At 42.6% G+C, this 18,190-nt stretch overlaps 1 protein-coding gene across 1 annotated transcript in view; it reads right to left on the reverse strand.

The window, feature by feature from the left end:
- The window catches only part of COPB2 (coat protein complex I subunit beta 2), a 28,112-nt gene extending 10,363 nt beyond the window's left edge, over positions 1-17,749 (reverse strand). Inside the window, exons 1-8 of the mRNA XM_006124990.4 lie at positions 17,595-17,749; positions 10,977-11,114; positions 9,679-9,765; positions 7,277-7,403; positions 5,078-5,226; positions 4,351-4,497; positions 1,393-1,492; positions 136-278 (exon numbers count right to left, since the gene is read on the reverse strand). Coding sequence (XP_006125052.2) covers positions 136-278; positions 1,393-1,492; positions 4,351-4,497; positions 5,078-5,226; positions 7,277-7,403; positions 9,679-9,765; positions 10,977-11,114; positions 17,595-17,597 — 894 coding nt within the window. The 5' untranslated portion in view covers positions 17,598-17,749. The remainder of the gene's footprint in view (positions 1-135; positions 279-1,392; positions 1,493-4,350; positions 4,498-5,077; positions 5,227-7,276; positions 7,404-9,678; positions 9,766-10,976; positions 11,115-17,594) is intronic.
- Between the last annotated feature and the right edge of the window lie 441 nt (positions 17,750-18,190).

Raw genomic sequence — 18,190 nt, forward strand, 5'->3', positions numbered from 1 at the left:
ATTGGCCCATTAAGTTGCTCACATTTCTTTTCATTCACTTTAGATATTTATGGCTCTTTTAGAATATGCCAATAAATTGAAGCACACTTTTTCCACCATTTTCATGGCATATTTTCCCATTTCATATTAAGTTACCTTAACAATGATGCTTCCCTCATCATAGCCCAAAGCCACATTATTGGATCCTCTCAGACTGGCCACACACCACACTCTCTCCATGCCATAGTTAAGTGTACTTTCCAAGCGATACGTGCTTGAATGCCAAATGCGGACAGTTCCTGGAGAAAAGGATACATGTAATTTCAGTCTTCTCTCAGTAGTAGGGCTACTGAACAGTATTGTATTTAACAGGAAGAATCCAAGACCACATATAAAACTAACACCAATCATTTAAAAACTTTAGTGAAGTAGAACCTTAATCTTTCAATCCTAGCACAGTCTCTGATGCTTGGGGGGAATATTTAGTGTCTCCCACATTGTGACAGAGGCTGAAAGAGGGAAATCAGCAGAGACAAATCTCTTGCTAGGCACTTTAGGGATCACAGAAAGGAAAAATGAGAAGCTCCTAGCTGTCAGGCAGCTGTCACATACTTGCACAGAGATAGTGGGATGGAGTTGAACTGAGGGGGACTCTCTGCTTGCAGATGCCCTGGGCTTCTCAGCATCAATACTCCTGCAGTTCCTACCTTCCTCTCATTTATTGCCTTCCACAATAAGGAGTAGTCATGGATAGGAATGTGGAGGAAGACTAGAATTACTTTAATTCTAAGTTGCCAAAACTATCTGAAGCTTGCATCTCAAGCAAAGGGAAAAATAGGGAAGGGCTGTAGACCAACCTGAGTGAGCAAACATCTCAAACAAGAGAAAGATTACATGGATGGATCAAAGAAAGCCTACAAAAGGGTGTCTAACCTATTGTAACGGTGAGTTGGGGTTCCCCCGATCCTGCAGCCCAGTTGCACCAAGAACAGACTCTGCCAGCCAGTAAAATAGAGAGGGTTTATTGCTTCTCTGGGATACAGCACAGCATAGACATGATGCGGTTTTAGGAGTCATGGCTAGGATGCCTCAGACCCCTTGGATTAGGGGGTCCACTGTCACCCCTAGACCCTCAGCTAAGGCTGTTTCCTTCATGTTTCCCAGTCAGCAACTGCATCCCCCAAACCAGGTGTTCGTCTCCGCCTCCCTCCCTTTGTCTCTCCCCGGGGGGAGAACCTTGTTATCTGGTCAAGCTTTGCCTAGGTGTTTGGACTAATACACATGTGGGTGAATCAGGGGGAATCATACATCACAGTGCAGAGGGACACTGGGTTACAGAGCAGACAGCACCCCCACTACATCACACCTATCCTACTGTCCGTATATACTAAATGTCAGAAAACTCAAAGTTACCATCTTCTGAGCCTGTGATTATGATTGGTAGCTCAGGGTGGAAGCTGACACAGGATACATTCTGAGCGTGTCCCTCCAGTGTTTGCACACAGGTTTTATTCTGGAAAAAGGTAAAAATACAAGACGACAAAACATTAAACACTGCAATTTTCTCAAGAGCATCATCTTCAAAGAGATTTAAAATAAGAATTATGTAAGCATGTTTCTAGTTTTCTCTCTAACCTTTACTTCCTCTTCAGTTTGGTTCAATGAACAGTAGCCTTTTTTTAAGTCAAAATTAATTTGTTCCCATTAGCGTGTCTGCTTCTCGGTTTCCTAAGCTAACTCAGCTCCTATTTAGTAAACACACTGACAGCAAGGTGGCTCAATATACGAATGCATGACTGATGAAAGCCAAATATAGATCTGCATTTAGTTCAAGGAAAAACAAGCCTACATTTGTCCCTTAAGAAGTCTCTAAGGGGTCATGTTAGTCTGTAATTTTAAAAACAATGTCTTCTGGCAAAAATATAGTATAAGATCCACTTCATCGGATGAAAAACAACAAATGGTCTGGTAGCACTTTACAGACTAACAAAACATATAGATGGTATCATGAGTTTTCGTGGGCACAGCCCACTTCTTCAGATGAAGAATACCATCTACACAATAACATCTACATGTTTTGTTAGTCTGTAAAGTGCTACCAGACCATTTGTTGTTTTTTAAGTTTATCCTGTACAGACTAACTCAGCTACCTCCTGAAGCTTTCATCAGATGAGCTGGAGTAGAAATAACAGAATCCAAGATATATATAATAGCAAAAGTAGTACCTGTCAATTGTAGGACCCGTGTTAATGAAGCTAACTAAGTGGGCTGGATGTGTCCCATTCATAGCTTTTGATATGATAATATGGATGGTAAAGACAGGAAAAATTGGCTTTGTAGTGTGTTAGCCAGTTAATATCTTCATTCAGACAAACAGGATAATAGTGTCAAATTTGTAGATGAATTCCATCTCTCAGTAATTGGTTGGATAAATTCCTTTGAAGAATGGCTATTTTTAAATCCATGATTGAGTGACCAGATAGGTTTGTGTGTTGCCATTTCTGGTGTCTGATTTGTGTCCATTCATCCATTGTCAGAGGGACTCTCCAGTTTGACCAATATACATGGCAGAGGGGTACTGCTGGCACTTGATTGTATATATCACATTAGAACACAGGTGGGGAACCTTAGGCCCGGGGCTGGATGTGGCCGACTTGCCTGAATCCAGCCCCCAAGGCTTGCGACTTCCGCCCAGCATTGAGGAGCCCACACCCTGCCCCCTCTTGCAGAGCTGGAGCACACAAAATCAACTAGCTTGGATCCCTTAGGCTCTGATGTGCAAGGGGAATGTGGGGAGTGTCTTTCTCCTCAGTCCAGGCCCACATCAGTGAGAGATGTTGCTGATTTTGGTTTTTTCCCTTCTCACTTGTGTACCCTCCTACCCCCTCCCACCCATGATTTTTCTGTGGGTCAGCAGCCTCTGACCCAATAAAGGCTCCTTACCCCTGCATTAGAGGATGTGCAGTTGTATGATGTTGTAACTTACATGATTAGGTCCTGTGATGGTATCACTTGTAGAGCTATGAGGACAGAGCTGGCAACAGGATTTGTTGCAGGGGTAGGTTCCTCAGTGAGTGTATCTGAGGTATGGTGTCTGGCTGCTGGAAGAATATGCTTCAGTTTATGTGTCTTGGATTCTGTTATTTCCACTCAAACTCATCTGATTAAGTGGGTCTTACCCACAAAAAAATCTCAATAATATATATTTTTGTTAGTCTCTAAGTGCCACAGGGCTACTCATTGGTAAGTATTTATTCACACAACTGAATGTGCTTGACGGGTCTAAAGCAAAAAAGCCATTCACACGTGGTGGCAAGATTTTATATATGTATTCCTGTAGTGAGCATTTCAACAGCACTGGCTACAGCTCTCACTTTCAACCTCTTGTGTATTCTACAGCAGTGTGCTTCCACAGCTGGAAGAAAAAAAACACTGGACAGTTTTCAGAGGGAATGTGCCCTCACTTCCCGATGCTCCTGCAATGGCTCCTAGCACAAGTAGCTATATGAACAGCTTATGAGCTTCAAGTTCCCGCAGCAGTCCACCAGCCCATCCTTTTCTTCTCTATTTGTACAGCAATTCAGCTCAGACTAGAGACTTTAGACCAGTGTTTCTTAAACTATGTTCTGCGGAATGCTAGTGTTCCATGAACAACTCGCAGGTGTGCTGCAACCTCTTCGTTGTTTTTGTTACTTCTTTGTTTTCTTTTTTTTTTTTTAAGAAAATATTCATAGGCGTTCCGCATAAAAAAATATTATTGTTTAGTGATCCATGGTCTCGAAAAGTTTAAGAAACACTGCTTTAGACTACAGGCTTTAGAATTCAGTTCCCCCATCAATGTCCAAAAAACAAATACCTAGCAAATGAGCAAAGGGGAAATCACAGACAGCCAGGACAAGGAACATTAGAATAGAAAGCAACAAAGAAGAAGAAGAAAAATGAAATGACTGGAGAGAACAAGTGGATACAAAAGGACACAATTATGTCTGGACATACAGTAAGGGGATACAGAGAGCATATGGGTGCTCAGTCCATTGCAAAGAGGTTGGTCTCAAAATAAAAAAGGGACCCACTACGCTATAGGAAAAGAATTAAAGCTATTCAAGACAATGTTAAATCTGAATGTTACAAGTTAAGATTATTTCTATATCTCACCTCCAGTAATTGTTACACAATTTTTAATCTACTAGTTTTAGTTCAGTTTTTCTGTAAAATCCAATATAAAACTCTCTCTATTTTCTATTCAAAGACATGAAAAAAATCCATATTTTCTTTCTTCATTCCTTTCTCTCTTTTTCAATGCCTTTGTGCTCCTGGTAGAGCCCAGCCAATTTAATCAACTGAAGTGCTCATAAAGAAGTGAACACGTACCTGATAATCCCAAATTTTGACAAGGCGGTCATCTGCTCCTGAAATGAGGTAAGGCTTGTCTCCTCCACTATAATAATCAATGCAGTTCACTCCTTTTTCATGGCCTTCCAAAGTGAAGTTGGGTGAAGAAGAACCAAGCTGCCACACCTTTCAAAGAAAAAAAGATCAATCATACCTAAGTATTCATTTTACTGTCATGGGCTAGCACCTCCAGATAAAAGTGAACTAGTCAAAGCTTGCTAAAATTCTGGAGACAGGAAAAGTACAGCTAACAGGTCTATACTACTACATCCTCATTTCATAAACGTAGTTAAAAAAAATCTCATCACACTTTGGGCCAATATTTCAAAGTAACAAAATATCTTTATCCTAAATGGCCTTTCTTATACGTTAAACTCCTGCATGTGCGTAGATTCAAAACCTGCACATGTATCTGTACACACCAAACATCACCTTATACACACTAAGTGTACTATTGTTTCAGAAATCTGCATTTTGAGTCAGAATTATATACATATCCCTTAGTTGTGAGTGTGCAGGCATGAGGGAAGAACTTTGTCTCCTCACTGCCATGCTAAATCCCATTTCATTTACTCATTAATTATAACTGTTGAAGGAGTCTTGAAGCATAGGTGGCCTTTTCTGCAGTCTTAACACATAATAAAGGTTTCAAGGGAACATGGGGAAATCTCAGGTCCCAGATGACTCCATGAACCCAATATTGTACCTTAATCGTCCTATCCAAAGAGGCACTGGCAAATTGGTTATTATCCTTTGGGTTTATCACAATCTGCATAACATAATGAGTGTGTCCTTCAAACACCTGAGAACAAGACCATTTTTTATCCCAGTCCCAGAGCTTAATAAGCATGTCATCTGGAAAAAAACAAATCCAAATTAGTTTTAAATATTCATATACCTATATTTTTTAAAACAAGATCCTAAATAACCCAATTTTCAAGGCTCCATCATTCCTGCATAAACGGAAGTGTTATTAATATCAACATTATTTATGGACTTTACTCTGGAGACAGTTTACCCTAACAGGCAGGGGGTGACTATGAGGAATGCAAAGGTTTGTTTCTACCCCACTCATAAGCCAAAAAATAAATACCCAGGCTTCAGTTTAATGCAGATGACTACCTCTGTTGCCAGAGGTAAGAAAGTAATAATTAGTCTAGATTGCTTACATAGTTAAACATTTGGCTACCATTTCAGGGCCATTCAGTGTTCTCTATAAGAGGACACTGGTATGGGGGAACTGGACTGCTCCATTATTATTTCTTTTCTACTTTTTTTTTTATAAAAGTCTGAAAGATTTAATTAAAAAGATAGCAACAATGGTAAAAATGTTTAAACACCTGCAGACATATCCTTGATTCTGCATAAAGCCTCTATTCCATCTAGAGCAGAGGTGGGAAAACTACAGCCCTTTTAGGCTGAGGCTACAGAAAAATGTCCCGTGATCCAGCATAGTTCTCAGGTAGTGTGACTGCCTCCCCTGAAGGGGCATGGCAGAGTCTTGCCTGCCAGCAGCAGCCAGCAACTTTGAACGACATGGGCCCACCACAGCATACAGGCAGGCCACCTGCTTGAGTGCCCTGCTACAGCGCCAGCCATAAATGGTCTGCTTGCATGCATCTCCTAGCCAGAGCCTGCACCTTGCACCCCCCTCCTGTACACCAACTCCTACCCCACATCACAACTCCCTCCTGCACCCTCTCCATAGCAACATGCAGCCTGTGATCACTTGCCAAAATTCTTCAAGTGGCCCCTCTGCAAAAATTATTATCCACCCCTGATCTAGAGGGTAGTCCAGTTATTCTTCTCACAGTTCTTGCAACATAGCCAGTTCAGCTATACCATTTCATTGCTCTTCAGAGGACATGCCTCAGTTTGTTCTCTTGAACCCTGGTTCTACAATTATACAGTATTTCTTCTTTTTGCTTCTAAGCATCTGAAAACTAGCTCTTCCTTTTAACTTCCTGAAGAAAAGCTAAAAGTCCAATGTCTACCTTTTTCCCCTTCATAGAAGATGAGTGTCAGTCTCGGTCAGAACACTGATTCATCTCAGACACTAAGGACTGTACATCAATATTAAGGACCAAGATAACAGTTTGATTTGCTTACTAGGGAATCAAAATTGAATGTGGTGCACACAGCATGAAGCCAACAACTGTCTGATGGAAGGGCATTATGTTTAAAGTGTGAAACAGGACAATCCCAATATCACTGATATCACAATCTTATTATAAAAGCCCTAGAATGCTTGTAGTTTTAGCCAGCAAAATTGAAATTAATCTCGATATATGTCAAATCCGCCAAAACAGCATGTAAGTAAACTTTTTGTTTGGCAAACATTAAGCAATTAGATCTTCAGGTCTTCTTTGAAAACCACTTAATTTATTATATCTCAAAGCCTAAGTAAGGTTGGGATTCCATTAAAAACATGAAAGTAACTGGCAAAGAAATAATTTGAGATGACAAATGAGGAGTAAGGGAGCAAGTGTAGACATACCCCATCTCGAGATAGGGATGCAAATGTAGTGTACTGAAATTGCTAATGAAGTGCGGGATTTAAATATCCCGTGCTCAATTAGCATAATCGCATCCAGCCACCATTCTGAAATCGCATTATTGCGAAATAACGCTTCTACATGGGGTGTTATATTTCGCAGTAATGAGATTTCAAAATGGTGGCCGGACGCAATTATGCTAATTAAGCTCAGGATATTTAAATCCCACGCTTCATTAGCAATTTCGGTACACTACATTTGCATCCCTACCTCAAGATAGGGAGCAAGTGTAAACATACCCTAGGCTACTTGCTCAAGAACTCTTATTTCAGTAGCAACAATACAGGGCACACTGTTTTCCATACATTAGGAAACTATCTGAACAGAATTGTGGGGGAAAAATCTCTTACCACTGCTAGTTAGAATGAAAGGCTGTGTAGGATGCACAGCAATGCAGCGAATATAATCTGAGTGTGCTTCGAACATGTGAACTCTTTCCAAGGTGTTGTAATTGAAAACTCTAATTTGCATGTCATCCTATAGATGGAAAAAAAAAAGACACTTAGTGAGCTTTTTGGTAAAAGTATTTCACATTAAATAAAGGTTAATATTCCACCTTCAAAGATTCTTCATCCATAAAACTGCATTAGAAGTCTGAAGAAAGAAAACAGTGCAAACCAACACAATTATTCAGACATGGTTTTGGTTCAGAAATCCATATTACATTATCCTATTTTAGGCCATTTATAAACACCGAAAAATTAATTTATGATCAAAGTTTCTCAAATATGGTATTAGCCCAAATGGATGCTTACTTTACTTGAAGATAATAATATTCCTTTTGAAGTTTTCACATTATGTGAACACACAAAAGTGTTTTTCATGCATTAAAGGCTTTTGTTCTGTTCCCACTACAGTCAAGGGGGAAACATAAATTAACATCAATGTTGTAAGATCATGCTATAAGAGACAGATGCTGCAGCACACTCAAATAACTTGGTTTTCTTTTTAGAACATAACAGCCATACTGGGTCAGACCAAAGGTCCATCTAGCCCAGTATCTTGTCTGCTGACAGTGGCCAATGCCAGAGGGAGTGAACTGAACAGGGAATAATCAAGTGATCCCTCTCCTGTCACCCATTTCCAGCTTCTGACAAACAGAGGCCAGGGACACCACCCCTACACATCCTGGCTAATAGCCATTACTGGACTTAAATTCATGGAGGTTATCTAGGTCATTCTGAACCCTGTTAAAGTCCTGGTCTATACAACATCCTCTGGCAAGAAGTTCGACAGATTGACTGTGCACTGAGTGAAGAAAAACTTCCTTTTGTTTGCTTTAAACCTGCTACCTATTAGTGACCCCTAATTCTTGTGCTATGGGAACAAATAACTTTTCCTTATTCACACTCTCCATACCTGTCATGATTTTACAGAACTCGATCATATCCCTCCTTAGTCTCCTCTTTCCTAAAATAAAAAGTCCCAGTCTTTTTAATCTCTCTTCATATGGCACCCATTCCAAACCCCTGATCATTTTTGTTGCCCTCTTCTGAACCTTTTCCTGTGCCAATATATCTTTTTTGAGATGAGGCGACCACATCTGTCCACAGTATTTAAGATGTGGGAGTACTATGGATTTATACAGAGGCAATAAGATATTCTCTGTCTTATTCTCTATCCCTTTTTTAATGATTCCTATCATTGCTTGCTTTTTTGACTGCCGCTGCACACTGAGTGGATGTTTTCAGAACACAATTCACAATGACTCCAAGATAGCTCTCAAGTGGTTATACCTAAATTAGTCCCCTATAATTTTGTATGTATAGTCGGGATTATTTTTTCCAGTGTGCATTACTTTGCATTCATCAACATTAAAATTCATTTGCCATTTTGTCGCCCAATCACCTAGTTTTGTGAGATCCTTTTGAAATTCTTTGTGGTCTGCTTTAGGGATGTTTCATTTAGATTAATAAACTAATCGAATAGTCAGTGAAGACTTCCATTGACTATTAGATTAGTCTAGAAGGGCTCCTCCGCCTTTGAACTTCAAAAGTGGAAGCCTCGCAGAGAGGCAAATGCAAACTGGCTTAATGTTCTAAAAGGGCTCATCTAGACTACAGGGAACGGTCGAAAGAAGATATGCAAATTCCTGCAGAATTTGCATATCTTCTTCCAATCACACTTTCGAAAGTGGAGTGTAAACCTCCTTTTTTGAGGAAAAGCGGCTTTTCAATGAAGGGAGCGGTTCGCCAAAAAAGCCGCATCTTAATTACTTTCATTTTCAAAAGCTCTGCTTTGGAAAATTCCTGCAGAATTTCATATCCTCTTTCAACCGTTCCGCATAGTCTAGGTACGCCCAAAGTGAACAAAAATTTCCTTTAAAGAGTCTGCACTGAAAATGAGGACAAGCAAAGACTACTTACACACTTTCAAAATCATATTACCTTGCATAATTCAAGCTCTTTAGCCTAATTACAGGAACATCAGTAAGCTCCTATGCATATTACTTTTAAAGAAGTTGTAAAGCAGTGCCAGGAGTGATTCAAGTTGGTAATATACATTGGACCTAAATATAAAGTTGACCACCACTTGATTTTTTCCGTTTTTAAAATGAGTAAGTTAGAGCTTTAATATGCCCTCCTATTCAGTGAATTTAGGTGAATATTTTGGGAAAAAACTGTAAGCTGTTATCTTCTTCTAGTGTATATGTTAATATCAAACCATACTTATGCACCATCAAGAAGAGTGCAACAAAGTAAGTTGGGGAAAAAGAGAAGGAATGTATATGAAACAAAGAAAGGCAACTTACCGCTCCTGTCACAACCCAGTTCTTTCTTGCCACAAATTTGGCAGCTCTGACTGGCAGGTCACATACTTCAAAGGTCTTCACTAGAGTCTAAAATTAGAAATATTGGAGTATATTACTAAGAAAATGTCAGTTACAAAATCTGTTCAGATTATTTTAAAACAGCCCACTTTTGAACAGTTCCAACTTTAAGAATTGTCAAGGAGTTGCTCGAGAAAGGGATCCGAATTCCCTTTTAAGGCAGGTGAGTATAAATATAAAGTCAGCTATGGAGAATTATTTACACTATGGTGCAGTTTTGCAGAGTCTTAAAATGTTTAAAATCTCCTGGAATAAACTAAAATGAAAAATAATTTGGAAAAAAAAAATCACACTACATACTTAAACCCTGGCATATATGCAATCTCCATAGTCCTCTACATCTTTCTGTAGACTGTTTCTTAATGTTTGTAATATCACCTGAACGACATATGTTGGGGCCACACATAGATTGCAAGCAAATGAGCCTCAAATTCAGGGATATTAAACAGAAAAAAAATAAGCTTAAATTCAAGTTAAAGATCACATCCCTATCACTTTTAGTATTCAAGGTATTAGAGAGAGAGAGCACGTGCGCGCTCTATGCTGGGTTAACATCCTGATTTGTCTTCTTTATAACATGACACTTATTTGTCCGAGGCTACAATTTGAAAATGCACAGCCATTAGGTACAGTAAAACCTGTGTTATCCGGCATGCTTAGGGATTAGGGCGTTCCGGTTATCTGAGGGTCCCACCAACCCAGGAAAAACCAATGGACAATAATAGTAAAACTCAAGTTTTTAATACTGGTAGCTTTGAAATGTAAGGCAGTTGGTCTCATTTCTATTTTGAGTTAAAGATGATTAGTACATCTTAAATAAAAAAATTGTTAAGCCAATCAAGGGAAACGAGGCCAGGCCTGTGTACCTGAAGATATGACAGTATTGTGGCTGTGGGCAATGCCGGTTAACAAAGTGTTCTGGTTAACAGAGTGCCGGATAACAGAAGTTTCACTGTATATTGTTCTTTAATAGCACCAACCTGTATATGGCATGAAACCCATGAATTTCTTTAAGACAGGATGACTGAGAAAATTATAATTTTTGTTTTGCTTTTTTAAATAAGAATTACTATTTATTATTTTTATCTAAAGTTCTTTCAAATACATCTGCTGCAGAAGAATGAACATCTTACATTACCATCATCAGGGAACACATAAATAAATTACCATATTTCCATACTGTTTTTAATTAAAAACAAAGTATAGTACAAGAAGTTTACCTGTGTTTCATGATTCCAAACACAGACACTACCATTGTACAGGCTCGCTAACATCCATGGTTCAGTGGGGTGCAAGTCCACACTCTTTACTCGGTCAGACCGAGCTGTTAGTTTTCGCTTAATATCAAGTCGGAGAGGCTAGATATCAGAAAAATTCAAAATGCTACATTATTCTTCAAGGAAATAAAATGGCATAAATAATTTTAATGTATTTGCAGCGTAAATAAGAAAAAACCCTGAAGATTAGATCTAACACATGGGTTCCCAAACTGGGGGGCGTGAGGCGACCCAGCCGCCCCCCTCCCCCCAATCAAGTTTTGCTGCCCTGCTCAGTTCCCTTTTTTTTTTTGGCTAGACAAGTTTTTTGGGGGACAGGGGAGCGTGAGGGTTTTTCAAAAATCAGAAAGGGGGGCGTGATGCTGAAAAGTTTGGGAACCACTGATCTAAAATAAAGCCAGATGCTCTGTTTTGCAGGCACATACATCACATACTCCTTATCCCATCTACCCATTTACTCTCTTCTTGTAAGACAATTTTTGGAATATAAACAAACACTGCTTTCTGAGTGGCATCATTCCCACTGAGTTCTCTGGAGCAGGATGTGGTCCCAATAGAGGGTAAAGTATCACTCTTGTCCACATTTTCTTTAGTCCACATGAACATATTGCTTGTGAAGAGGTCCTGAACTGCACAAAATGTATCTACAGAATAAGCTCAAAGAAAGGAAGGGCAGTGCATGCTTCTGCACAGTATCCTGCCTGGTACACCGATAAACGTACATCGCATGGATATGGAATAACAAAGCTACCTCAAATGTAAAAGACAATTGGCCAATTTTAAGATCCTCTCTCTCCTCTGCACTTGTACTGTGAACATAATGTAGGAGCCAGTTACCAAAAACTGAGATGTGTAATGGAGACACATTATTAGAAATTTTGGAGTCCATTATAAATTGGAGTATCACAAGTCTTGATGTCTCACAAGGCTCGATGTCTGGCTGGCAGTTATTCCAGTGTTTAACCACTCTGACAGTTAGGATGTTTTTCCTAATGTCCAACCTAAAACTCCCTTGCTGCAATTTAAGCCCACTGCTTCTTGTCCTATCATCAGAGGCCAAGGAGAACAAGTTTTCTCCCTTCTCATTGTAACACCCTTTCAGATACCAGAAAACCACTATCATATCCCCAATTCTTTCACTCTTCCCTCATAGGTCATGTTTTCTAGATCTTCAATCATTTTTGTTGCTCCTCTCTGGACCTTCTCCAATTTCTCCACATCTTTCTTGAAATGTGGTACCCAGAACTGGACACAATACTCCAACTGAGACCTAACCAGCGCAGAGTAGAGTGGAAAAATGACTTCTCATGTCTTGCTCACAGCATTGTTTATTATTATTGTTATTATTTGCAACAGCGTCACACTGTGACTCATATTTAGCTTGTGGTCCACTATGACCCCTAGACTCCTTTTTGCAGTACTCCTTCCTAGACAGTCGCTTCCCATTCTGTATGTATGAAACTGATTGTTCCTTCCTAAGGAATTTCATCCTATTTACCTCAGACCATTTCTCTAGTTTGTCCAGATCATTTTGAATTTTGATCCTATACTCCGAAGCACTGGCAACCTCTCTCAGCTTGGTGGTATCTGCAATCTTAGTAATTGTACTCTCTATACCATCATCTAAATTAGAGATGGGGAAATGTTTTTGGGTTAGGGGCCACTGATCATCAGAAAAAACAGTTGGGGGCCACAAGTGAGAAGCAAAAAACCAAACCCTCAATGGCACGGTCCCCCAAGTGAGAAAGACAAAGACACTCCACACATTCTGCTCACACACCAAAGCCTTGGGAGGCCCAGCCTAGGCATGTGAAGGACTAGTCGACTAGTCAACGATACGATAAGCATTTGCTTATCAGATAGTTGACACACTAGTCACTTCCCCTCCCCCTTGCTCCCTCTATCGGAAAGAGGCAGGTGGAGGGAAGAAAAAGTAGTGTTTCAAAGCAGCAGTGACACGTGAAGCCTGAGACTCCCCCGCTGGCCCCGTGCTCCCTGCAGCTCTTTCATCTTTGAAGTGGTGAAGGCACTCTTATTGACTAACCAAACAGTCGATGCAAATTGCATTGACTATTCAATTAGCCGATTAATCTAAAGATAACATCCTTAATCCAGCCTTGTAGATTTTGTGCTTCAGCTCCATGGTTGGATAGCGGTGGGGCTAGAGTGCCAGTTCAGGCTCCCTAATGTTGGTGAGGGGGCATGAGCCTCTGACAGCCAGATCCAGGCAAGCCAGGGGCCGCATCCAATCCCCAGACCTGAGGTTCTCCACCCGATGTCAATTGTTGATGAAGATATCGACAAAAGAGACCCCTGCAGAACCCCACTTGTTATGCCTTTCCAGCATGATTACTAATAACTACTCTCTGAGAAAGGTTATCCAGTCAATTATGCAACCACCTTATAGTAGCCCCATCTAGGTTGTATTTCCCTAGTTTATTGAAAAGAAGGTCATGCAAGACTTTGCCAAATGCCTTACTAAAGGCTAGATATGCTACAACCACCGCTTCTCCCTTAGCCACAAGGCTTGATATTCTATCAAATAAAGCTATCAGATTGGTTTGACATGCTTTGCTCTTTACAAATCCATGCTGGCTGTTATCACCTTATCTTCCAGATGTTTGCAGATGAATTCCTTAATTACCGTCTCCATTATCTTCCCTGGCACAGAAGTTAAACTGACTGGTCTGTAGTTTCCTGGGTAGTTCTTATTTCCCTATTTATAGATGGGCACTATCCCAAGCACTGCTAAAGGCAGTTCTACAGACAAGGACCTGGGGATTACAGTTGATGAGAAGCTGAATATGAGTCAACAGTGTGTCCCTGTAGCCAAGAAGGCTAATGGCATATTAGGCTGCATTAGTAGGAGCATTGCCAGCAGATCTAGAGAAGTGATTATTCCCCTTTAAGTACTAATCATGGCACATCTGGAGTATTGTGTCCAATTCTGGGCTCCCCATTACAGAAAGGATGTGGACACATTGGAGAGAATCCAGTGGAGGACAACCAAAATGATTAGGAGGCTGAGGCATATGACTTATGAGGAGAGGCTGAGGGATCTGGGCTTATTTAGTCTACAAAAGAAAAGAGTGAGGGGGGATTTGATAGCAGCCTTCAACTACCTGAAGGGTAGTTCCAAAGACAATGGAGAGAGGCTATTCTCAGAAGTGACGGATGACAGAACAAGGAGCAATGGTCTCAAGTTGCAGTGTGGAAGGTCTAGGTTGGATATTAGGAAAAACTATTTCATTAGGTGGGTGGAGCAGCACTGGAATGGGATACTTAGGAAGGTGCTGGAATCTCCATCCCTAGAGGTTTTTAAGTCCCAGCTTAACAAAGCTCTGGCTGGGAGGATTTAGTTGGGATTCATTCTGCTTTTAAAAGGGGGTTGGACTCAACCTCCTAAGATCTCTTCTAACCCTATGATTCTAAGGCCTTTAAAAAAAACCTGATAAAATACAGAAGTCAATGTTCATACAGTCATGGAACCACAGATTATACTGGAAGAAACCTCGAGAGGTCAAGTCTAGGCCATGCCTGACAAACGTTTGTCTATTGTGCTCTTAAGAATCTTCAGTTACAGGTTTTCCACAATCTGGCAATTTATGCCTATGCTTAACCACCCTGAGAGTTCAGAAGTTTTTCCTAATGTCCCTTACTGCAATTTAAGATTTCTTTTAAAGGAGCACCACAAAGTACACCTCCCATTATACCCTGATTCTGCGTGTCCATCTATGAATCAATTTGTTCAAGAATTCCTCCTAAATAGTAAAAGCTAGAATCACCACAATTTGTTTGCAGCTTCCTTTCATCAAAACTTAAAGCAAGGACAGGGTTTTATTGTGCCAAGACAATGGGATGTGCATGGAATGCGACTGTTTGTGAAACACAAAGTGAGGAGGTGTGATAGCGAGAGTTATACTTACTAGTGACCAGAAGGGGATAAGTAAGCACCCCAGCTCCGGGGAGCAGCTGTTGGCTGGCAGCACAGCTCAATTATCCCTGGGGAGCAGCCACCAGATGCCTCTACCCCCTCCCCTGGGCCTGCTCACATCTCCCAACTCCCTGCTCTGATTCCTGCACCCCTTACACCTCAACTCCCCTACTCTGAAGGACCTGAGGAATGACAGGTAAGTCTTCTAGTAGAACTATAAAATAAATAATAATTCCTCAGTTGAAACATGCTAATTTAGTATGTAGAAGAGTACAAACAAGTCATCATCTGTATGAAATTTTAAGTTGTACTAGGGCTGTCAATTAATTGCAGTTTTGACCACTCAGTTAAGAACAGCATCCAAAATGAAATTAAGTATTTTTGGAGGTCTTCAATGACATTGACTTCAGTTACAACACAAAATGCAGAGTACAGTGCTCATCTTATAATTCAATTAATATATTTGCACTAATAGTATTTTTCAATTCACTACATAAAAATCACTTTAGTAGTCTCTATATTGTGAAAGCACAACTTATAATTTTTTTTGTTACAAAACTGCACTCAAAAATAAACAGTGTAAAACTTTAGCACCTACAAATACATTCAGTTCCATTGCTTATTCAGCCAACTCTTAAGACATACACATTTGTTTATATTTAATGGAGATAATGCTACCCACTTCTTAATTACTAGCCAATTAGCCTGTCATCAGATGGGATTTTCAGGTCTCTCCTCCGCTTTGGTCTTCTCCCCTGAGCCTCCGGTCTCTGTCTCTCTTGGTCTCTCTCCCCTCCTCCTACTGCCTCCCCCTCTCTCTCTCAGCTCTCCTCCGCCTCCTGCCTCTGTCTCTTTCTTTCTCTTCTCCCCTCCTGCCTCTCACTCTCCCTTTTCTCTTCTCCTGCCTCTCTCCCCGCTCCCCTTCCCTTCCCGCCGTGGTGTTTGGCTGAGTGCTGCCCACTCAGCTGGGACACCATGGGGGGGGGGGGGGCGGGGAGGAGGTCAGGCAGTGACGTACACGGCCAGGGGGCGGGGCCGTGTACATCACCGCCCCGCCCCCCCTTTCCCCTCCCACCGTGGCACTCAACTGAGTGCTGCATGCTCAGCCAGGCTGCTGTGGGGGAGCCAGCGGTGCAAGCGGCCATTTGGGCTTTCCCACGGTGGCTCGACTGAGCACGCAGCACTCAGCCGAGCGCCACAGCTGGAGAGGAAGGGGGTCGGTTCGGTGACGTACACGGCTCCGCCCCCTGGCCGTGTATGTCACCACCCACCTCTTTCCCCTCCCACCGTGGCACTCGGCTGAGTGCTACGCCACGGAGCTGGGCAGCGGCAGGGGAGCAAGCGATGCTGCATGGGGAGCACGGACCCCAAACGGCCGCTTGCCGCTGCTTGATCCCCCGCCGCGGGCCAGCTGAGTGGCACAGCACTCAGTCGAACACCACAGCAGGAGAGGAATGGGGGCAGGGAGGTGATGTACATGGCTGGGGCGGGGCCATGTACGTCATCGTTACAGACACTGGGCTACTATATATATCTGACAAGGGAAGAACAGGTATCAAAAGTAGAAAGTAAACATGTGGTCTCACTTTCAGGTGACATGTTAACAGGTAAAATTATCCCTGGAAGTGTAAATGAACAAGTTTGAGTGATTTGCTGAACATGAAGGAGGACAGGCCAGATTCAGCCCACCCAGCCATTAATCCAGCCCATAGCTCACCCTGCCCCACCACTCCACACATGCTAATCAGACCTGGAGGGCGGGAAAGCACGTGACATTTCCTCCCCCACCAGGGCGTGCAGCGCCAGAGGAAACACCAGCTGTTCAAAACAGCTGATGGTTTCTTTTAGGTGCTGTGCACCCCAGCTGGTTGGGGACAGTAGACATTGTTCAATCCCACAACCCATTAAGGAGCATACACAGCCTTCCTCCCCTCACCCGCAGGCAGTGCCTAAAGTACCTCTTCCACCCAAGGCCCATTTCTTCCATCTAAGGCCCCGCCCCCTGGACCTGGCCTGCAGCCACTACCAACAATGGTGAAGTGGTACTCCTACAAAAATTACTGCCCACCACTGGAGTAGCTCTACATTAGTTTATTTTTGAATGCAGTTTTTTTGTACATTATTCTAATTTCATGATAAATTCAACTTTCATGATCAAGAGATTGCACTACAACACTTAATGGGAACTGAATAAATATTTTTTTAACAGAGCAAAATCATGTAATAAAAATAAAGTGAGCACTTTTCTATTCTATTTTGTAACAGAAGTCATATTTGCAAACGTGCAGAAAGTAGCAAACATGCCAACTAAACAAATGGCCTTACCCGTCACTAACACCCAACGTTTAATCGCTTGACAGCGCTAATTGTACTGGCTCCCTTCGGCCTTTCACGCAACCTGCTGCAAAACCAGCCCAATAGCGAGATGGGCTGGGCTGATGCACCTCCTGGGACATCGCTGAGCAACCCCGGGGCGCGCGTTCTGAACCCTGAAGCCCGGCCCGCGGCCTCGGGGACAGCGCCGGCCTGCAGGAGCGGGAGCGCCCCGGCCCCCGACAGCCCCCCGGCGAGGGATCAGCTCTAGACACCCCGCGGGCAGCTCCCCTCGCCCCCCGCCGCGGACTCACCATGGCTCCTCCGCCCCCAACCCGGCAGCAGCTGAGACGTCGCTCTCCGACTCCAACTCAGTTGAACTACGTGGAGCTTCCGGCCCTACAGGTCTCGCGAGATAAGGGATAAAAGCGAGAACGCCGTACACAAGCGCTTCCGCATCTGAAACATCGCGAGGACGAGACTTCCTGTCCCCACGGTTCAGGACCAACGGAGACCAAAGTAGGCCACGGCACCAGCTTCCCTCAGAGGTGCTGTCATCAAGCCTTAGGAGCGGGGCCTGCCTGATTGAATTGCAGTCCATATGTGCCGTAATGCATCCTGGGACACGTAGTCATTGCACAGCGAAGTGAGACCAGCGGCCGTGGGCAGGTGCGCCGCGGCGCATGCTGGGAATTGTAGTTTCTATGCGGGGGTCTCCAAAGCGTCCCTTCTTCATCCCAGTTACAGAAGCGGGGGCATCGAGCCGCCGGCAGGGGACTGTTCACTTCGTGGCCGTGACCCCCGCCCAAGCGCAGAGCCTCGCACTGATGCTCCCCGCAGTTCTCTGGACATTAGCCTAGGGCAAGATGAGGGGCAAAGGGCCATTGGGTCAGACCAAAGGTCCATCTAG

This window comes from Pelodiscus sinensis, chromosome 10, assembly GCF_049634645.1.
Source record: "Pelodiscus sinensis isolate JC-2024 chromosome 10, ASM4963464v1, whole genome shotgun sequence".
Lineage (NCBI taxonomy): Eukaryota > Metazoa > Chordata > Testudines > Trionychidae > Pelodiscus > Pelodiscus sinensis.